At 42.3% G+C, this 21564-nt stretch overlaps 1 protein-coding gene and 1 non-coding gene across 2 annotated transcripts; both read right to left on the bottom strand.

Annotated features, from left to right (window-relative positions):
- Positions 1-895: 895 nt before the first annotated feature.
- Snx5 (sorting nexin 5) lies at positions 896-21533 on the bottom strand. Its single transcript, XM_052723533.1, has 14 exons — positions 21426-21533; positions 21109-21191; positions 12542-12646; positions 11820-11930; positions 10414-10535; positions 9498-9621; positions 8439-8534; positions 6751-6856; positions 6587-6662; positions 5217-5256; positions 5038-5124; positions 3990-4149; positions 2376-2461; positions 896-1581 (listed from the first exon to the last, which is right to left on the bottom strand). The coding sequence occupies exons 2-14, from the start codon at positions 21157-21159 to the stop codon at positions 1531-1533; spliced, it is 1215 nt and encodes a 404-aa protein (XP_052579493.1). The 5' UTR covers positions 21160-21191; positions 21426-21533; the 3' UTR covers positions 896-1530.
- Positions 17069-17307, bottom strand: LOC128102761 (small nucleolar RNA SNORD17). The gene has a single exon (XR_008215522.1). It is a non-coding gene; the product is annotated as a small nucleolar RNA SNORD17 (small nucleolar RNA).
- Positions 21534-21564: the final 31 nt, after the last annotated feature.

Here is a 21564-nt window from a genome sequence, read left to right on the forward strand (position 1 = left end):
TTCCACAACATTCTAGATTGGACTCCCAAGTGGCCAACCTCCAAAATCACTTCCCGTCACTACTTTGGGAGGAGTTTTAGTTAGTCTATAATCCCAGCACTCAGCGGGTAGAAAGGATTAAGACCACCACCTTACTCTAATTAAAAAAAAAAAAAAGACCCCTCACATGTATGCCCATGAGGGAGCAGTTCTCAAGGTATGCCCAAAGCCCACCTGTACTCTTGGCTTGCTTCAGGATACTAAATCTTTTCTGCTTCTTCACTTAGTTCCCAAGCACCTTGAGAACCCACCCAATGGTAGCCTTAGTGGCATACATGTCTCAGGTCTACTTAAGGTTTCCATTCAATCTATTCCTGCCAGGATCAACCAAAAGGGCACTGAATAAGTACACAAGGCTTCAACTGACTTACAACAACTCTAGTTTATCTAACATCCAGGTAGCTTGGCAGTGGCTGCATACCAGGCAGGAAGCAGAACTAGGACTATCATACATGCATCTTAGTCGTCATGTCTGAGGAAAATATATGATCACATAGCTACTACTCATGTAGCTGTGGTCTAGTACCCACTACCACCCACAATAGAGAATTCCTTAGTAAAGCTCTGAAGTTATCAGTTACAGCAAACAGCCAAGCTGCACAGTACTCAAAACTGAGACTAAGCCAGGCTTGCTTGGTACACCATAATGGCAGAACTCTGGAACAAAAACCTGGAGGCTGAAACATTGCTCATGGTAAGGCAGCACACAGCTTGCTTGAAGCCCTGGGCTCAGTCCGCAGAGAAGACAGGTAAAGATTACAGGATTGAGCAGACAATAAAGCCTTCCCACCTGTGGAAATGCCAACAGCATGCTCGAGACGCACTCTAGTCTTGTGTTTTGCAAAAACACTCCATATGGCAACATGATTATTTTATTATACTTTATATAAAAACATCCAAAGTCCAAACACACATGCCCCACCAGAGAGTGTCAGAACCCTAGATTCTCCTTTTCCCTCAACCATTTATATCCCAGTCACAAAAATGGTGCTGTAAAGGGTGTATAAAGACAAATGAGATCTTGCTTGTTACTGTACAAGCATCTGAAGTGACCTTGACAGGAGAAGCAAAATCTACCTAGTTAAAGAACAAACAGTGCCTGCAACCTGCCCACAAGCAGTTACCATTTCTTGTAATTGGCACCTGACATGTCTGTAGGGCACAGGAAATGTTGAGACAGACATGAGCCAGGCTATTGCTTCTCAGAAGGCACACATCTCCATACCATTTATTAGTAATTCCTGACAATCTATAGGAGAATCTGTGAGATTCTACCTACTTTGAGGTATTAAATGCATAAGAAAGGATTAATTATGTCCAAGTAACATGCAATGAAATTTTTAAACCAACATGGTTAAATGTTAAGATTTTTAGAAATCAAAATATTTATTCACATGATTTTTAGACTAGTCAAAGCTATTCTTCTGCAGTAATGGTTTAAGTGCAAGTGATGCTGGCTTTCACATTGGCGTTCTTCAGAGTAGAGACACGTCAGTTGTTCTTGAATAAGTCAATGCAGCTCTGCAAGAGGGAGACATTGTTCTAGGGGGAAAAAAAGTGTGTGTAAGTGAATGAAATAAACCCAGACAGTTTTCCTCCTGAATTCTGAATCTGAAGTAGCCAAAACAGCTGACCCTTTCCTCCAGGACAGGTTGCCCCAGGCTAACCACAGTATCCTGAAAAGTCCAGTAAGGATTGCTGTTGTTAGTGGAGACCAAATCTATGCCCTTCATTAATGCTAGGGCACTGATCTGCCTGCCACTGAGCCCAAGCCAAACCCAATTGTTTATTAAATACAGGTGTCAAAATTCTTTAACCCATAATTCAAGTAGGACCCCAGGATTAAAAACATGCCATTCTTTGTTTCTCTGCTGAGTTACCAAGTACACGACAGGCCAATGACTTTTTAGTGAATCTCTGTGAGCTCCACACCAGCTGCCAAGGCTACAAACAAAGCAAGTTCCAAACCATAGCTATAGTTCAAAGTCTCAAACAGAAAAAGAAACTCAAGATACTAAAATGCCCCTTTTTGGTATGTGTGATTGTGTGGCATTATTTCACTACATAGTCCAAGTTGTCCTCAAACTTGAAATTCTCTTGCTGTTATCACCTCTTAACTACTCAATAGACTTTAAGGTCTGTGCTACCACACATGGTTCAGAAAGAGCTTACTAATAAAAATCATGGCGAGAACCGACAAAGTGGCCTGTCAGGTATGTGAGAGGGAGGCAAGAAAGAATACTCTAAACCTCAATTCAACCCATCTCCACAGCAGTGGGACCATCAGCTGGCAAATGAGCAAGTCCCTAAAATGTTGGGTTAACAAAGGAACTCACTCTGGCATGCTTTATTTCCAGTTCAGACATTTCAATTAGGTTCTTTCTAAATGCTGCCACTCTCTTCCGTTTGAAGTTTATCAGTTCTGTGGGAATAAAGAGTTAAAATTACCAAACTATAAGAAAGCTCAATTTCCCCACTCATTATAGCTCCCAAATAGCCCCTTTCACAAATGACCTCCAGCACTTCCTTACACAGCCATTCAAGATACACTAAACACCACATAGCACATTGCCTGCATGTGGGCCAGCACTTGATCACTAAGCACGCCTTGGTTAAATAACTGGTAGCCCAGGATTGCCCAAATTTGGGATAATCCTTTCCTCCACCTCCTGTGCATCCTTGGTAGGATTCTAGATATGGATCACCATGCTTACCTACCTTACGAAAACTTGAGGGATAAGGATGAATCAAATCAGTGTCCTATCATAGCTACAAGTATGCATGTGAGGAGGTAGATACATTCTAGTACTTAACACTGGCTTTGTTTCATGCCCATCAAGGCAAGATACATACATGAGAGCCTCCCAGAAAAAGACCATACCTTGTATTCAAGCCTCTTTCTCAGACATTGCCAGTGAGCTCCAGGCTAATACATATCTTTAGACCAATCTCATCTGGGAGTGTGCTAACAAAGGAGATAGACCCCACCCTCTGCCTCACTGACTGATTTCTCCTTTCATATAACCCACTATTATTGTCTCTAGTGTTGAGGTATGAACTCTCCTCAACCCCTACCATGTTGTTGCTTCTTATTCCATGGTGGTAATTCTAACACATCCCTATAATAACTAATACACTCCCCATTCCCCAATAATCTCAATGTCCTGCTGTGGAACAATCTTTTGTACACTGTAAATATATATTACTATCACTGGTTAATAAAAAAACTGACTGGCCAATAGCTAGGCAGCAAAAGGCTAGGTGAGACTTGTGGACAAAGAGTGCAGGGAAGAAGGGTGCAGTCACGGAGAGTCACCAGGAAGCAGAGAAGCAAGATGAACATGCTGTGCTAAAATAGGTAACGCAACATGGCAGATCGTAGATAAGAAATATGGGTTAATTAGATGTTAAAAGCTAGTTAGTAACAAGCCTAAGCTATCAGCCGATCATTTATAGTTAATAGTAAGTCTCTGTGTGATTATTTGGGGAGCTGGCCAGGACAGAAAAACTACTCCATCTACAATGTCCTCTTATAATTATTTACTTAGTTATTTTCTGAGTTTTGTCTGCATGTAGGTGTGTTCATCACATTCATGCCTGGTGCGCACTGAGATTGGAAGTGGGTAATCAGTTCCCGATGGAGTTGCAGATGGCTGTCAGCCACCATGTGGGTGCTGAGAATTGAACCCTGATACTCTACAAGAGCAGCAAGTACTCTTAGCTACTGAGCCAACTCTCTTGCACCTCCACAACCTAACAGGAACAGCTGAGTTTTCTTTAGTATTAACTCATCTTTCTTGTGTTACTGGGGACAAGCCCATAGCCTCAAAAATGCAAGGGAGGCTGTCTACCAGAACTGTACACCAGTCCTGTGGGGATGGGGGTTACTTCTGCATAATTTGTAATATTTGTTTCCAAATAAAAATTGAGTACAGAAGAAAATGCTCAACCTTCTTTTGCAGATTCAGAAAGTTGTTCAAACTTCTGGCAGCATTCCTGCTGGTGAGTCTCAGCCAACTTGACATCTTTGCTTTTTAACCGGGCCTTGTCCAAAGCTTTGTTTGAATTCTCATAGTCAATTAGGGCTTTTGTGCGTCTGTATAGGAGATCCTGGGAAGCAAATTAATAGCCATGATGTAATCTCCAGAGAACAAAAGAAACATGTATTGAAAATGAGTGTCTAGACATGCACACAAAGTCTAAAAAGTAGACTAAAAGCACCAACACTTTAAAATGGCAAAAGGTAAGGCTGTAGCCCATTTCTCTATCCAACACTAAGGCTTTATTTTTGTAGCTATAAGTGTCTGCACACACGAGTCTGAAGGCACCAGATCCCTAGAGTTAGAGGTACAGGCAGTTGGTTCTAAATCCCCTGACATGGGTGTAGGATATCAAACTGCTAGACCACCACTCTAGCCCTTTACCCAGCATAATCTTAAACCTTCACAAGGGATTGAGGATGTAGCTTATTGGTAAAGTGCTTACCTAGCATACTCTAAGTTTGATCCTTAGCAGCACCAGAAGGGAAGGGGGAGTGGAGACAAACTCCACCTCTAAAATGAGGATGCCCAATTCCCAACATTTTTTGAAAATCTTTGATGAAAGCTTCCTTCTTGTTAAATCAATAACTGAGGTTATATCAGAAAATGGAGCACAGCATATCAAACATGTCTATTTACTGCTGAGTGAGTCAAAGAGAATGCCACTGTGCCACAACCATCCTGCCCCTCAAATCCAATTTCTGAAAATCAGCACCAGGAACCCACTTAACTTGAAATAAAAGCATGGGTCTAATACCATGAAGCCTATTGTTTGAGTTCTAGGCCAGTAAGAGGCCCTGTTTAAAAGAGGGTAAAATGTATCACACTGCAGGAAAAATTCCACGTTTATTCTCAGGACTTCACATACATGCATGAACACACACACAAAATAGACATCTTAAGCATTAAATTTCTGGTTGGGCAAGATAAATGAAGGGCTGCTAATGGGCCACCTTACCTTTGCAGCCTCTATGTTGAGCATGTAGTATCGGAGGAGCTCTGTCAGTTTTAAATCTTCATCTGATGAGACTCGACCTTCCACTTTCTGATTTAAACAAGTAAAGGTCACCAGTCAGGTAGAAATAAAATCTAGGGACCTTAACTAAATATTACCAAGACCAACACAAAACTTCTTACCCTCAGTTTTTCAAATAGCTCTGCAACCTTCAATAGGTACCTGAAAGTATATAGAAGGTCACAGTTCTCTATGACATATAGAAAGTTATCAATACTTAAAACTACCAGTCAAGAATCCTACACAAGGTTAGCAGAATGGTGGTGGTACACATTCTTAGTATGGGCATTTGGGAGAGACGCAGGCAGAACTTCGGAGTTTGAGGGCCAGCCTGGTCTACAGTGTGAGTTCCAATGAACAAGGGAAAGGCATTTAAAAATTGGATGCTGGCAGTGGAGACCCTAGCAGCAAAAGTAGCTACCACAGTTAGTTAATCTTTCATTTTATTGGACATGATAAATTTAATTCAATAGTTATATATATTTCGATTGGCTATGAAAATTATAAATTTATAAACTCAAGTTCCATTTGCTTTTGGGATACCATCTTACAAGGACTCTAATTTGCAGTAAGGCTCGTTAAGAAAGGGAATGGCTCAGTTGCCTTTAGCCTACTGGCTATGGGTGGGATAGGACCTCTGTTGGTCTTTTCTGTGTCGAACACACAGATTGCAAGCCCAGTGCCACTTTGAGATCTTTGGCAGCAGTTAACTCTGCAGCTCACACAAGATTGAGCCTGTATGATAATGAGTACTCAGAGACGGGTAATGCCTGGGGGGGGGGGGGCGCTCACCAACCTAGGACAGAGTGCCTGTGTGGCCTGGGCAGGTGTCTCCATGACCAGTAAGGTGACCTGCTGATGTCCCACCTAAGTCAGAAGCTCATTTTTTAGTAAAGGGGGGACCTGTAGGGTCCTGGCCCCTGTTTTGGGTAACTTGCTTGCTGACCTTGATCTTGATTTCCCCCTATGCTAATTCCCTGCCGGGTTCCACCCTCCTGAATGCTTAAGGGAAGTTCCTTGTCTGTGTATCCTGCATAATGGGCGCTAACAGCTTAGATGCAAAATTGTAAAACATCTGTAGCGAACTTCTGCTCTCCGGGGTTCTCCCATTGTGCTGTAAGCCTGTATTCAAGAATTCCTCCCTCCTTCAATAAACAGCATTTGATTAGACTGTGTTCCAGGACAGAACTGAAACCAGCATTAATTAATACTTGAGAGTTTTTTTTGTTGTTGTAGTTCTGTTTTGTTTTGTCAAAGACAGGGGGGGGGTCTCACATAGCTCAGACTTGCCTCAAGATCACTATAACTGAGGATTACTGATCCTCCTGACTCCTGAGTGGTGGAAGTACAGGCATGTGGCACCAAGCAGGGATTTGTGAATGCTAGACCTGCCCTTGTCTCCTTTCCATAGTACCTCACTGTAACATTTAATGAGGTCTATGGATTGAACTAAGTAAGGCCCTTGCATAAGCTAGGGAATCACTTTGCTTACTTTTTGATGACTGTGGGTTCTTCTAAGGCAAGGCTATGCAAGCAGGCTGCAGTGTGGATGTAGTCATCAGCAACACCTGGGGAAAGAAGCACAGACCTTGTTATCTGAGAAGACCATAGACAGCAGAGCTATAAGTGGCCAAGCAGAGAGGTAAAGGTATTTACTTTTGTGACATCTGGTCATCTTGTCGGCTTTAGCACAGGAATCCTTGATCCTGTTGTAATAGTTAATAAGGAAGTTCTTCTCTTGTTCAAAGAAGTCATCCACCTCCTAAAAAGGAGGAAAAAGGAACTTAAGCAAAACTGTTAAGAAGAGGAATGTTTTGTATTAGAGAAAATATGGGCAATCCAGCACATTGGTGGCTGAGGTCCAACCACCGGTGAAATGAGTCTAGCTTGGATTGCACAGTGAGAACCTGCCTCCAAAGCAAACAAAGTGGTTATTAACAATCATAATTTTAACCAGTACACACTAGATTATCATGAGACTTAACATATATATTTACAATTCCCAAGACTGGCAAAAATAATCAAGTACTAACAGGTTGCATTAGCAGAAAATCATTTTGAAGAGCAACTTTGTGAATGGCCAATAAATACTGATATCCTCCACAACCCAATTCTTCTGCTGCAGCTCTTGGGTGGGACACTGCCACCTAGCCTTGAATATCATTTGTATTTGTGTAGGTTTGTATCCATGTTTTTGCTTTTGATTTGGCTGATTTCAGACTAACAATTTGGGGGTGCCTGACAGCCCTTGCCAGGAATAGCAACCGACCCACAATGCATATGCATAAAACCCACACCATGTTGTCTAAGAAACCCCATTTCCAATCTTCCCCTTCTCTTAGTACCTGTGTCCTATGCTCCCTTCTCAAGTCCTGGAGAGGCAAAGCCAGATACCAGATAATAACTGTCAAAATCATTATTTACAAAGAACAGGAAGGCACTAAGTGTGAAGAAATAAGGCACCCATGAACAAGAATAGGAATTTGCCATTATCTTCTAAAGCAGCCCTGCTGGTTCCACAAACAAAAAGCCAAGCAGACAATGTTAACTGTAATCTTGACACAATCTAAAAACAGTCATTTCAACATATAGCAATGTTAGTAAACACATCTTCCTCTTGTACTAAGTACATAAAATTTAGTATCTGTAAGATTTAAAATCTAGTCTCCACAAGGTCTGGTGGCAAACACCTTTTCTCTCAGCAGTGGTGAGGAAAGGGCAGGTGGAGCCAGGCCATTCAAGGCTGCAAAGTTGAGTCCCTGTCTCAAGGGAGAGAGAGAAAACACTAGTTCCTTGTGTCCAGCGAAGCTACAGGTTTTCACTATCACCCATGGCTGGCACCAACGCACTCTGCGGTCCTTGAATACTGGCTTCCACGCACACTAGGAAGTGTTGCAGCACCACAGAGCAGCCATCCTTGTTCTCAGACAGGGTCATGCTATGTTACACAGGCTGCTGGTCTACCTCGATACTAGGTTCATAACCGTATCATATCATGTTCACAGCTTACTTTCTTTTTACAACTGAGGAACTGACATCCTTCCCCAGAAGACTCAAGAATGGAAAAGTTAATGTTGGAGAAAGTGTATTCTGAGGAAATAAATGAAAGTTAAGTTGCCAGACATGGTGGCCCATCTTTAACCCAGCACCCAGGAGGCCAGGCTGGTCCAGGACAGCCAGGGCAACACAGAGAAACCCCGTCTTGAAAAATCTGAAAAAGTAAAGAAATCATTTCCTAAGAAAGGTTTAACACCTGATTTATAAACAAACACTCCCCTTCTCCAAAGAAAACTCATCTACTCCCATGAAACCAAGAATTTTCTGAAACGGCCTAAGCTTCTTACCTTCACTCCAGAAAAAAGGACTTCATCAGCACTCTTCACCACACTTTTAAAAAAGCCACCAAACATCTCTTTGGTATTTTTCCGCCTAACACTTAGCTAAAGGAAGGAAATTCCAAAAGGACAGTTTAGGATATAGCAATTGTTTCTGTTAGTATCTTAGTAATCACACAAGTAACACGTTTTACTAGCACAGACACACCCAAGGTACTTTAATCCTTTCTCAAACAAAATCTAAAACATAAATTCAGATTATCATATTCTAAAAGGGGGCTAATCTAACATTTCTGAACCATGTAGCCCCCGAGTCCTAGAGGCTTTTCAATTCTTGGTAGAACTACTATTTGATACTATTGATATCAGGCTTCAAGAATTTAAAGATTATTTTTTTCCCTTTGAGATAGTGTCTCATTATGTAGTCCCAGCTCTCCTAGAACTCACTATATATATATATAGACTCACTGGTCTCCAACTCACAGAAATCTGCTGGGTTTAAAGGCTGCATAACTTAGGCTTGCTTAATATAAGTACAGAAACACGCTTTAAAAAATAACAAAATAGCCGGGCAGTGGTGGCGCACGCCTTTAATCCCAGCACTCGGGAGGCAGAGCCAGGTGGATTTCTGTGAGTTCGAAGCCAGCCTGGGCTACCAAGTGAGTTCCAAGAGAGGCGCAAAGCTACACAGAGAAACCCTGTCTCGAAAAACCAAAATAAATAAATAAATAAATAAAATAAAGGTATAATCAATTTCAATTCTTCCAATACTAAAAAGAGGAAAATTAGTCTAAGGGAGAAGTCGTTCTCTTTCAGTATTTTTTTACCTCCCCCACTCCCCCAGCTGAGGACCAAACCCAGGGCCTTGCGCTTGCTGCAAGCGCTCTACCACTGAGCTAAATCTCCAACCCCCATCAGTGGTTTTTTAAAAGTGACCTCTATAATGGATAAGCAGGAAGAGAGAAAACATTTGTTTCTCCACCCTTTTTCTGTATTGATAAATTGAAACTCAAGAAGCTCCTATTTTAGAAGTGTTTCACAACTAAGGAAATGGAAAAATTGCCTTACATCCTGATCATATTCCAGGAAAACATGAAAGTTTCGGTCTTTACTGAGAACAGGGTGAGAAGAAAGCCGCTGAAGAAAGACTTCATGGGAAGACACAGTCTTCTTAAAGACAGCAAGATACTCACTGAAAAAACATGTGCACAAAAAATTCAGTTGGCATTGCTCAATTCCTGCCCAATACAGCTCACTCCTTACCTCCACTCTTTTGCTCATGATCCCTAAGGAAAATAATGCAACTAGACTTGACCTAAACACTATGATTCAATTCAGTAGCTAATTAAATAAGGCAGCTGCCATTCTGGAATTCGTAGACTGAACTAAAGAAGGTAAAAAGTGCTGCAGTGGTAGCTGAATTTGTTGCATCCAGTCTGAGACTCCAAGCTTACATGCAATTACTGCTGTAATCAGCAAGAACAAGATATTCCTGCCTTTAAAAGATTGAAACCTCTTTCATTTCATTCTGCAGGGACATGAGCACCACTGTTAGTGCAGGCCTGATAATAAAGAGTTGTTGAAATAGGCTGATGGTGGAAGGGATGAGTGCTTCTGAGTCAAGATAAAGAAATCCAAGGCACGCACGCAGAGATTTAAGGGAAAAAAAGCACACAGTACTTCTAACTTTTCAGGCACATTTGCTGGCTCATAACTAGCTGGTTTGTGTGCAAACTTTAAGGTGTTATAATCTGTGAACCTGGCCTCCTCTTTCAAGGCATCTATGTGGTCATTCAGAAGATTCTACAACAGCGTTTGCTACAATTTAGCAAAGTTCCAGAAGTACATCATATAACCTGTCAAAATCTACAAAATGTAGTTTAGAAAATGGCACTAGGCAACACATAGATCTATTTTTAACATCAGTCCTTCTCATTCGGTTCCCGTGCACTTCTTACAAGAGAGAGCAAGAAAATTCACTTACGCTTCCAGTTCTTGCTTCATCTTGGCAAATTCTTCTTTTGTCATAGATCCTTCCCCTTCTCCCAGTTTCTGCATCTTCTCTCGAGGGCCATCAAAATCTGGCTTTGTAGGAGCAGGAGGGATCTGTAGCAGAGGCAGGTAATCTTATCCCAGTGGCCATACATGGGGTACTGTCATCTCATTAGCTCTGCCAATACAGATGGCCACCCCAATCAAGCTAGCTAAAAATCAGCTCCCATTTCATGCAAACTTTATTCTTTCTAACCCTTTAAAAAAGAATTATCCTAGCTGGGCATGATGGCAGACCTTTAATCCCAGCATTCACAGGGCAGAGGCAGGTGGATCTTTGTGAGTTCGAGACCAACCTGGTCAACAGAGATAGTTCTAGGATAGCCAGGATATATAGAAAAACTGTCTAAAAAACAGAAACAAAACTCCTCCTCACAGTAGAGCATTGATTGCTATCTTTTCAGTTTTAGACAGCTGGCAAAACACCACAACACACATACGCTGCTCCACTGTCAGCTTACAACAGGCACAATTAATGCTAACGATGACTAATCATTCAGAATGAGGCTTCCACACACCAAAAGGAATTCCCCCTATTCCCAAAATTCTCATTTTGGTGCTGGAGAGCTAACTCAGGGGTACTACCTAGTGTATTTAATACTCCATATCACAAAACCAAGTTTATTATGTTTTAATTAACAGAACATTCTGAGCAAATATCAAATATCAACCTAATTCAATGTAAAAAGTTTCAGCCAGCTATGGTATAAAGCACCTCAGAGCAGAGACAGGACTCAAGAGTTCCAGGTCCTCTTAGGCTATGAGATCCAGTGTCAAAGAATTAGAGAGAAATCACTACTGGGCAGATTCTTCATTCTGCCTAGTTGGACAGGACGCCTATTTCAATTCATTTAAAAACTACCCATAAGCTCTGCCAACTGTCTCCATCACTGTAAGTACCACTAAGGAATTTTACTGTATGCTAATACTCAGGTTTCTTGGAAATAATTTCTACTGGTACTTGGTGTGGCTGTGGAGAGGAGACAGAGGGCTGGAGAGATGGCTCAGTGGTTATGTTCAATTCACAGCACTCATGTACTTACAACCACTGTGAACTCCCAGCTCTAGGGGAAAAGACACTTTCTGACCTGTGGGCATCCACACTCATACTCACGCAGACACATTTACACATAATTAAAATAAAGTTAGGCAAGACTTTGCTTTCCAATATATAAGCACAGGCCTATCTGAGCTCTTATCTCACCACTCCTGTACTAGTCACATTTTACATGTTGCCAACAACAGTTAATAGACAAAAAAATAAAAATAAAAAAATAAATTAAAAATAGGCAAAAGAAACGAGACTTTTTACAAACTACTGCAAAACATAGAACTTACAATAAGTCCGGCATAATCTGTGGTTTCAGTAAGAGTGTCATGCAGCCACACGAAGTCTTCATGTTGCCTTGTAACAGAAAACTCTGGGCTCTGAAATGTGGGCAGTGTGGTCTGTAAAGAGAGGGAGTAAGTGGTAACCCACCATCTGATTAAAAAAAAAAATGGCTTTAGATTTCCTAGGCTGCACTATGGGAGTATCACAATCAATATTACAAACCTAGGTAGCTCAAGTCTCATCTCTAGGAAATTCTTTTCACAAACAAGCCCTTTTGAAGCTCGCTGTGTACGAAACAGCAAAGATTAGTAAAAGTTTAGTTCTAGGAAGTTAACAATTTCCTCAATGACCCTTCCCCCAGTCATAAAAACAAAACAGCAAGCGTATTAATGTTAAATGTCTTCACTATAGTTTACTATGGCTCTGGAAATTGTCCTTGGCTTCCTTTTCCAGTGATTTACCTCATATGCAAATGAAAACCAAAAGGGAGTCAAAGCTGTGGAAGCGGCTGTGGCTACACATTTGCTTGTTAAGGGCTCCACCCCAGCAGAAAGGAAATAACAGCACAACACAGGAGCCCTCAACAGGCAAGACAGAAGCTCAGGTTCTCAGGAGTTTGCCACACTGCCCCTAAAAACAATCATTTCAACTCAAGAAATCTCTTTCCACTCTTCTGAAAATGCAACCCAGTTCTAGTAGTTACTGCTAAGGTTATTCTGTCACTTACCTTGGTGTGCACTGTAAATTTGACCTTATCTCTCTCACTGAGTGCATCAGGTATGTCGATTTGAAGCGAAGGGTCAACATTCAGGTCCACAGACACAGATCTCAGCTGAAATACATTTTAATTATTAGACTATTTCCTACCGGTAGAGGGAGCCAGCAAGCATTCTTTTTAATGATGTGACCTATGGTAGGCTGCCCACAGGCCAGACCATCCAAAGATCTAAAAGGTCTACACTAGTAGGACATAGTGGTGCATGCCTTTACTCCCAGCACTCACAGATCTCTGAGTTCAAAGCCTGGTCTACGTGGTGAGACTCTGTCCCCACCCTCCATTACCCAGTAAAATGGTCCACACTAGCTCAGACTGGCATAGTCAGAGATGGCACTCTCAGGTGTGAGGATCCTGAGTAGAAAGGCAACTAGACCTCTACTTAAATCTGGGAACTGAACCTCCCTCCAGTACCACCATAACACAAAATAATAAACATAACACAAAACCTAATAAAACAAAGCAAACTCTTTCAAGAAATAGATTCACTAGATCCAGCTGTTTTTCTTCTTTGCATAGCAGAAGAGAGTCTGGCAGGCCCCACTCCCAAGATCAGCCAGGCAACACAAACTGGACTTGATGCAAGAAGAGAAAAAAATCTCAAAAGTTGGGTGTGGGAAGAGATGGGAGGGTTATAGAAGGATCTGGTATGTATGAATATGTTCAAAATATACTGTACGAAACATAGATTTATAAAGCACTTTCAAAAACCAGGCGTTTACAAATGCATTTAACTACCCAGCGGTGGTGGTCCATGCCTTTAATCCCATCACTAAGGAGGCAGAGGTAGGTACATCTCTGGTGAGTTCAAGGCCAGTATGCTCTACAGAGTGAGTTCCAGGACAGCCAGGGCTATAGAGAAACTGTGTCTTGGAAAAAAGCAACAACAACAACAAAAAACTTTATACAAATGCTACCATAACATCATACCCAAACAATCCTGACATCTTAGCAAAAGCACTTTTTTTCCTCAAATACTCTGTTCAGTTTCTTACATGCCCATTTGAGATCCCTGTAGACAGTCTGTAGCTAAGCAACATGCATACTTATGACGTAATATAGAATAAGCATACTTACAGAACATGAGTTTTATTCTATAACCAGAGTATGTCAAGAGGTTAGACACATTTGAAAGCCTGAAAGCCAAGGGACTTTTTAATCACAATTTTGCTTAGTTCTGACATTTCTGACAAGCAACCTTCCTTCTGTAAGTTACTATTAAGTAGACACAGCCTCCAAAAATTATCAACATATAAACATGGTCAGGTGGGATCTTAGGATAGGAATAAAACCAAAAGCCAGGCCTTAGGAATGGCAGCACTAGTAGGTACACAAGGGCAGCCAATCTCTGGGACACTTCTCTAAAGAGTGCATTTTCTGGAACTCAGCAACAATGTCCATACTTGTGAATAATTTCCTTATTCTCTCTTCCCCCCTTTTTTTGAGATATGGCTTCATGTGGGGTCCTGGTTGGCCTGGCCTTGAACTCAGAGATCTGCCTGCCTCTGCTTCCCAAATGCTGGGATTAAAGGCATGAGCCACCACCACACCAGGCTCATTTCCTTATTCTTAAAAAAAGGTCAGAAACTCCGGTTACTAGAGAGTTAACATGCTTTTCAGTGGTTGTCAACTTAGTTTCTCATGCTGCGTGACCCAAAACATAAAATTATTGTTGCTACTTCATAACTGTAATTTTGCTTCTGTTATGAATTGTAATGTAAAAATCTGATATGCAACCCCCAAAAGCTGAGAACAGCTGTAAATGTTGACAAATCCTTAACCTTTGCTCATGAGCCTAGCAAACTCAGAAGCCTATAAAAAACTCATTGGACTACCTTTGGCATTATGGTAGAAGGACCCAGGGGGGAAGTGATCAAGTAAATAGAGTTTCTCTTAAGTACTATAGGCAAAGTGACAATGGAGTCCACCATGGAGTAACTATCATCTGGTTTTATCTTCTTACACATCACAAAGGGGTATATTAGCTCCTACCACTTACATCCACACGCAGCAGTAAAAAGTTGTGCAATGCTCAGAACTAAGTCAGCACTTGTATCCTCATTCCAGAACCACCAAGCTGATTTAAAAAATTAGCATTCCTGTTTATGCTTAGCTAGCAAAACCAACACCCAGTAGTCCAAAACCAGACAGCATTTGCTAAATAAACCAGGCCCAAGGGTAGAAGGGTGGTAAGCTTCTTGTCACCTACTTCATCCCATCAATCTTTTAAAACTATAATGCAGTTAATTATACCACACCCCTCCACTTCCTTCCTTCAACCAAACACTCCCATATACTCCTCCTTATTCAAATCCATGGCCTCCTCTTTCAATAGTTACTTACAAACACACACACACACACACACACACACACACACACACACACACACACACACACACTTCTAAATACACAGGCACACCTCACTCTATGTTACATATGTGTTTTCCTAGGAGACACAATCCCACAGTAAACTTCCTGTTGCTTAGGCTCTTAGAATCTTCCTGTCTCCTCTTCTGCAATGATCCCTGAGCCTTACAGATAACAGCAGTTGGGACTGGCCTCCATAACTACATTTTGATTGGTTATGATTGTTCTATAATGGTCTGTCTATTGCAAAGATTAGTTCCTTAATGAGGGATGAGAGCTACACATCCCTGTAGTTACAAGGAGAAATATCTAGAATGTAGTTAGGAATTACGCTGGTTTAGTTAACTGTCAGCTGTAGGTTTTCCTCCAAATTCATGACTTCATTAGCCTTGGGTAGCTGGCTTGGTCTCCAATATCAGGTATTAGGATCCCTAGAGGAGGGGATCCTAAGTTTAACTACAGAGCTGTTGGTGAGAAACGCACACCAATACACTGCACTCTTAGGGTTATAGCGCCATGCTGGTCACTGTTTGCTGGTCATAGTCGTTTGTAGTTCACAGACACCAGTTAGGTAGGAATGTTGATTGCTTCCCTCCTTAAAACTTACAGAGCACCTCCTGGTACCAGGAAAGCTAGTCCTCAAAGAAGTCTTTTCCTATCAGGTTAATTTTCCAGCTCATGGGGCCTCTGTCTGAAGTGTATGGTGTCTTCAGCAATAGTATGGACTTTCCACCCCTGGAAGAACCAAGGGCAATACCAATAGCCTATATTTTGGGGAGTCTCTTAGACTGCCACTGACTCTTGGGGGTACTGTCAGCCCAGATCCCATGAATCTTCTAAAGAAAAATTAATTTTAGTGTGTGTGTGTGTGTGTGCGCGCGCCTGTCCCCTTGTTGCTGAGGCCGTATCAGATCCCCTGGAGCTAATGTCACAGGCATGAGCTGTTGACATGTGTACTGGGAGCTTAACTGCTAGACTCTGAAAGCAAGCCCCATTCAAGGCTGAGATAGCGCCTTTCCCTGAATCTTGAAGCATGAAGGTACTGGTTATTCACAGTATTGGCCAATTGTCTAATGTGGGCCAAGTGCTTTGGGGATAGAGGGGAAAATTCATTTACATCAGAAGAGAGAAGGTAACCATGTGGTAACCATGTTTCAGAACCAAATCCAACCTTGGGCAATCCAGATTTTTAATCATAGTTACCTCTTGCTGAGACCCCTTAAACTATTTGTAAATCAAATCTAAAACAATATCCACCCTCACATAAATTTTGTACTTCCCTATATTTACCCACTTCACAGAGGTAAAGAAGCACTGTTAATTATTGCTGAAGGCCTGGTACTCACTATGTAGACCAGGCTGGCCTTGAATTCAGTATCTGCCTGCCTCGGCTGGGATTAAAGATTAAAGCACTGCTAAGTATTGCTTATTGGTAAAGCAGCTTTAAGTGTTGCAAGTAAAAGTCACATACGGTAACTGCTTAGGTTGTCACAGCACTTTCAAGTTCTCCTTTAGACCAGTGTCACACACTCAAAATGCTTTGTTAATCCAGCCCCATTTTTGTATAGTGTTAAGTCATACAGAGCCAAGCAGTGCATGTGGACGTGTTAGAGGCCAGCCTAGTCTGAGCAAGTTCCAGGACATCTGCGGCTACACAAAGTAATCCTGGGGTGAGGGTGGGGGAGTCACATACAGTGTCATTCCCTATTATTTCCATTTTCTTTGATCATTATGAAGAAATTTACTACAAAAACTACTTGTTTATATTTAAACTATTTTTCTATTTCCCATTTCTAATGCAGAAAAATATACATACCGTAGGAAGAACAGTCCTAAATTCCAATGTTGATATTAAGTGAATCAATTATCAGTCCTACTGTTTACTCCTACCCTGAAGCTAACTAACTTTACGTAATTCATCTGTATGTATTCTATCAATACTGTGGTACTAGAGCACAAAAAGCAACTGAAGTATCCACAAGCACTATACCAACTCTCTCTTTAAATGGCTCAGCCAGTCAGGCCACTATCCTCTCACCTCCACAAGTGGAGATGCATACTCACACAATCAATGTAATAACTTATAAACATGAACTAGAAGGGCTGCAGGAAGTGATCAGATTTGCACCACTCATCTTAGTGAGATGGAACCCAGAGAGACCCATCCCTGCTGACACTAGCCATTCTTACCAGTGTAGTCTACCAACACACAAGCAATCCACAGTAGAACACTGCAGACAGCAGGGCATTTGGAGGCTACTCAGCCCTAAGTTCCCAGAACAGGAACTAAGGCTGGGAAGGTGGTCAGTGCAGCGTACTCAGCGAATGGATAAACAGAATCATCATTTCACAAGGCTGCAAGCCCAGTACTAGTCAGAATATGCCAAATTGCTGCCTTAGGTAATTCCCGTCAAGAGATCTTAGCTATCTGGACTATTTTCAAATAATCACAAAAGATTCCATTTTCCTCTTTTAGAAGAATCTTCAATGGCTTACTGGAAAACAGGTGCCAGGGCCAGCAAGAAGTCACTTGTGGCCAAGCCTGATTATCCAAGCTAGATGCCCAGGACCCACACAGGGGGAGAACAAACTCCCACAAGTGTCCTCTGACTTGTGTCCACAAACGTAAAAAATAAAAAGGGGAGGGTACGTGTTGGCAATGAAGTCACTTTTGGAAAGTTAGATCATACAGAAAAATTTTCCAATTTAGGTATTACTTAAGTAAGCTTACCACAAGATGTCTGCCCTGTAGTTCCCTTCTGATTACAAAGAATGAAACTGTTTCCTCAAAAAAAAAAAAAAAAAAAGGTATCCCAGCACTTCGGAAACAGAAACAAACTCTGAGTTTGAGGCCAGCTTGGTCTACAAAGTTCCAGGACAGCCAGGGCACAGAGAAACCCCCTCTCAAAAAATAACAAAATTGAGATATCACAAGATTGTAACCACACTACATTTTTGAACTCTTGATAATTGAAGACATTCAGGTTTCTACCTACAAAACTGTTCTCACTTAACTACTCAACATAACGTCCAAACAGCATGATTTTAAAGTGTGTGTGCTTGCTACTATTCTACTAGGCAGTCTATGCTGACCAATATCCTGGATCCTCTAGCTTAAGCTTCCTGAGTAGTATGCTAGGGTTGCAGGTATGGTCAGCCACATTTAGCAACAGCAAGACCAATCAGCAATCCATTTCTAGGTGAAGTGAAATTCTGGCCCACAATGTTTTGTGAGGGCCGTAGCAAAAGAACCTCAGGTTCCCCAAATACAAACCTAGCATATACATCACTCACAAATACAGTAAACACAGTTGTACTGTTGACATGCTAAATTAAATGCAAAGAACTTGAACTTGTTAAAGTTCCTCATAATATCTGGAAAAGGTCTCAAATGCTCAACAATCCAAGTTTAATGTAGCATTAAACTTTCACAACCCATCAACCATACATTTAAACCCTTGCAATAAACTGGCAAACTTAACCCCTCTCATCACATCATTTTAGAAAGCTAGTTTGGTCCTCATGATTGATTCTCAACTAAGGGTAAATTTGCTTGCTCAGTGCCAAAGGATATCTGACAATGCTGACAGACAGGTGGCTACTGTCATCTCTAGCCATTTACTATGGAAAAGACAGGTTCCCAAAACACAATTTCACTAGGGCTTAGGTTTGATAGAAAGCCTGACTTATAAGCACTAGATCACAGTAAGTCAAACCCAGAAAAATCCTCTAAAAGCTGGCAGGCTTCTTTCTGCAGCCAAAACCTGAATACCATAACCGGCTGAAGTTTACACAAATGGGACACTAAGACACCATGTGCAAGTTGCTGATCCAGAACTAAGGCGTGGGCAGCTTTGAGAAGCCACACTTCCTGAGTCATATGACTACAGTGCGAAACTTCACTGCACAAAATTGATAAATTTAGACTTGCTACGGTACTGATCAAAGTTCAAGATTGTCTATAACTAACAATCACAGTTAATTGAAGTATCTATAGAGAAACGGCAGCAGCAGTTAAACTTATAAATTTGTCACTACGTACATCTGAGCAATTCATTAAGTACATTAGTGAAAGTTCCAGTCAAAGTTGCTATAGGCACTAAGAATTGGCTTCAGGGCATTGCTCATGTTAAGACAAACAAGTTACCACTGTTACATTCCAAGCCCTCTAACAAGGAGAATCTCTAGTAAAAATGGCAGTAGAATAGAAAGTGCTAAAATAGGCGCAACTTTCAATCTCATTTCAGAATTTTCTTTTTTTGAGACAGGGTCTCCATACAGCCCCACTATCTACCAGGCTGGTCTCCAGAGATCCTCCTGCCTCTGTCTCCCAAATGCTGGAATTAAAGGCACGGGATCCCACACCCTTGCAGAGTTTTCTTCTTCGGAGACAATAGGTCACTATCTAGTCCAGGCTGGCCTTAAGGGAGCCTTCTGCCTTAGCAAGATGGAATTACAGGCATCTAGTCAAAATTGAATACCCAGGGACAATCACAACACCCCAACACAAACAATGCTGTTTCACTTGATTTACCCTAATTTAGACGGACCCCACCAAGACACACAATGAATCTATGATGTCAAATACTTAATGACTTTCTGTAACTGGACGCCTGACAAGAAAGGTGTGCCAGGTGATGGTGGTGCACACCTTTAATCCCAGCACTCAGGTGGTAGAGGCAGGTGGACCTGAGTTCGAGGCCACCCTGGTCCACAGAGTGAGTTCCAGGACAGGCTCCAAAGCTACACAGAGAAACTCTGTCTCGAAAACAAAAAAGCTAAGTAATTAGAGTACTTAAATAAAATTGTAAAATATATTAGTTGACAAAATTTGCCCAACTTGGACTCCAGTTCCATTTTGACACTTGCCAAATTTCCTTCAGATAACTCCTGCCATCTAGACCAGATCTGCCACTGCCTAGTACAGATCAGGTGACAAAAATGAAACCACGTGCTAAAAGTAGTAATTTATCTCAGTATTTCTCTAACTCAAACCAGAAGGAAGCAAAAGCTGTGTAATGTCCTCCACTGTAGGTATGTGTTTGCACTCACTAAACCCTTAATCTGCAGTTTTGCTGGATCAGGGTGATGGTGAACTCACTTTTAAAATCTATTAGCAATTAATATAGGTCATTTTACACAGCTGATTCTGCTCCAAGCTACAAGGAAACAGGTGTCAGAAAACGAGAAAAAACAGCCATCAAAATCCCACCCAGCACCTACCATAAATGCTAGGAGAAAGAAAAGTTGCTAATTCTTCTAATGTAAAAGAAATAAAACATCATCTACAAAGCTCTATCTCAATACAGTACCCTTGTTCCAACAATACCGTTGTTGGAACAATCCAACTGGTGCTCCAGACTGGTCCTTACTGACTAGATGAAAGTTTGTCCATTCAAAGATACTTTTTAAAAACCTAATACAACTCTTCTTTAAACGTAAGAGCTCCTAATATTTTTCTAGGATTTCTTTTAAGCTCATTTGTTGGGAGAACTATACTGACGATTCTGCACACAAAATCTTGACCCATAACCTATTTGTGCAATGAAAAATTCAAATTTAAAGAACCAATAAAAGTGGGATCGTTAATTGTCTATATAGTAATCTCCGTTTATGGCATCAAACCTCAGGATATTTGCAGCCCGGGGCTTACATCAACACACAGGATTTACTAAAAATTACAACTCCCACAAAGACACAAATAGCTTTTTTAGCTTGCAAGAAAGATGCCACAGATTCTTGATGGAATTTTCCCACTTGCTTAAAGGAAAAGGCCCCGTTTTCTTAAAAGGGGGTAGGAATCGCCAGCGAACCTCCGATTCACTTTCCAATTACCAAGGAGTTAAGTTTTAGGAGCCTTTAAACACGCTCCTAAGGTCTTCGGGCAACAGCCGCACTCGAATGACTGGCAGAGCATCTGTCGGCTCAACACCATGAGCTGAAGAATCAGGGTCCTGTCTGGCTGGTTCTCCTTGGTCAGAGAATGAGGGTGCACTGAGACCCCACAGGAAAGCATTTATAAAGGGGCCGTTGGGAATGGGGTGGAGGGGGAGCTCCGGGTCTTGCAAGTGCGAACCCGGGAGAAGGAACAGCCAGCCCAGGGAGGCCGGAGGGACCTCCGACTTTAGGTAGCGAAGCAGGGAGGGTCTCACCTTGCTGCGGTCCTCATCCTGCTGCTCCAGCAACTCGGGAACCGCGGCCATGGCGACGCGGGCCTCGAGCGAGGGCTGTCTGGCTGTGCGAGGAAAGAAGAGGCTGGGCCGCCGCCGGGGCGCCTTTCAGGGGCGGCCGCGGCCCCGCCTCCGCCGGCCTCCCTGCCGGACGGCGGCTGGAGGCCGCTGGACTCCGCCACCATCCCAGCAGCCCCGGGCGCAGGCCAGCGGCACGCCACGTGCTCCCCCAGAGAGGCCTCCCCCGTCCCCGCTGCCGTCCATCTTGGAGCCGGGCAAAGAAGCAACGCGGGGCCTACCCTCGCTCCGCGCCACGCGGACACCAGCACCGCAAGGCCGGGACGGGGACGCGAGATCCGAGCCCTCTCCCAGCGAGGCGCGCCTCGAGAAAGAGCGCGCACAACCGCGGGGGGAATTTATGGCTCAGCCAGAGTCCAA

Source organism: Peromyscus californicus, unplaced genomic scaffold, assembly GCF_007827085.1.
Source record: "Peromyscus californicus insignis strain IS unplaced genomic scaffold, ASM782708v3 Scaffold_7__1_contigs__length_154581171, whole genome shotgun sequence".
Lineage (NCBI taxonomy): Eukaryota > Metazoa > Chordata > Mammalia > Rodentia > Cricetidae > Peromyscus > Peromyscus californicus.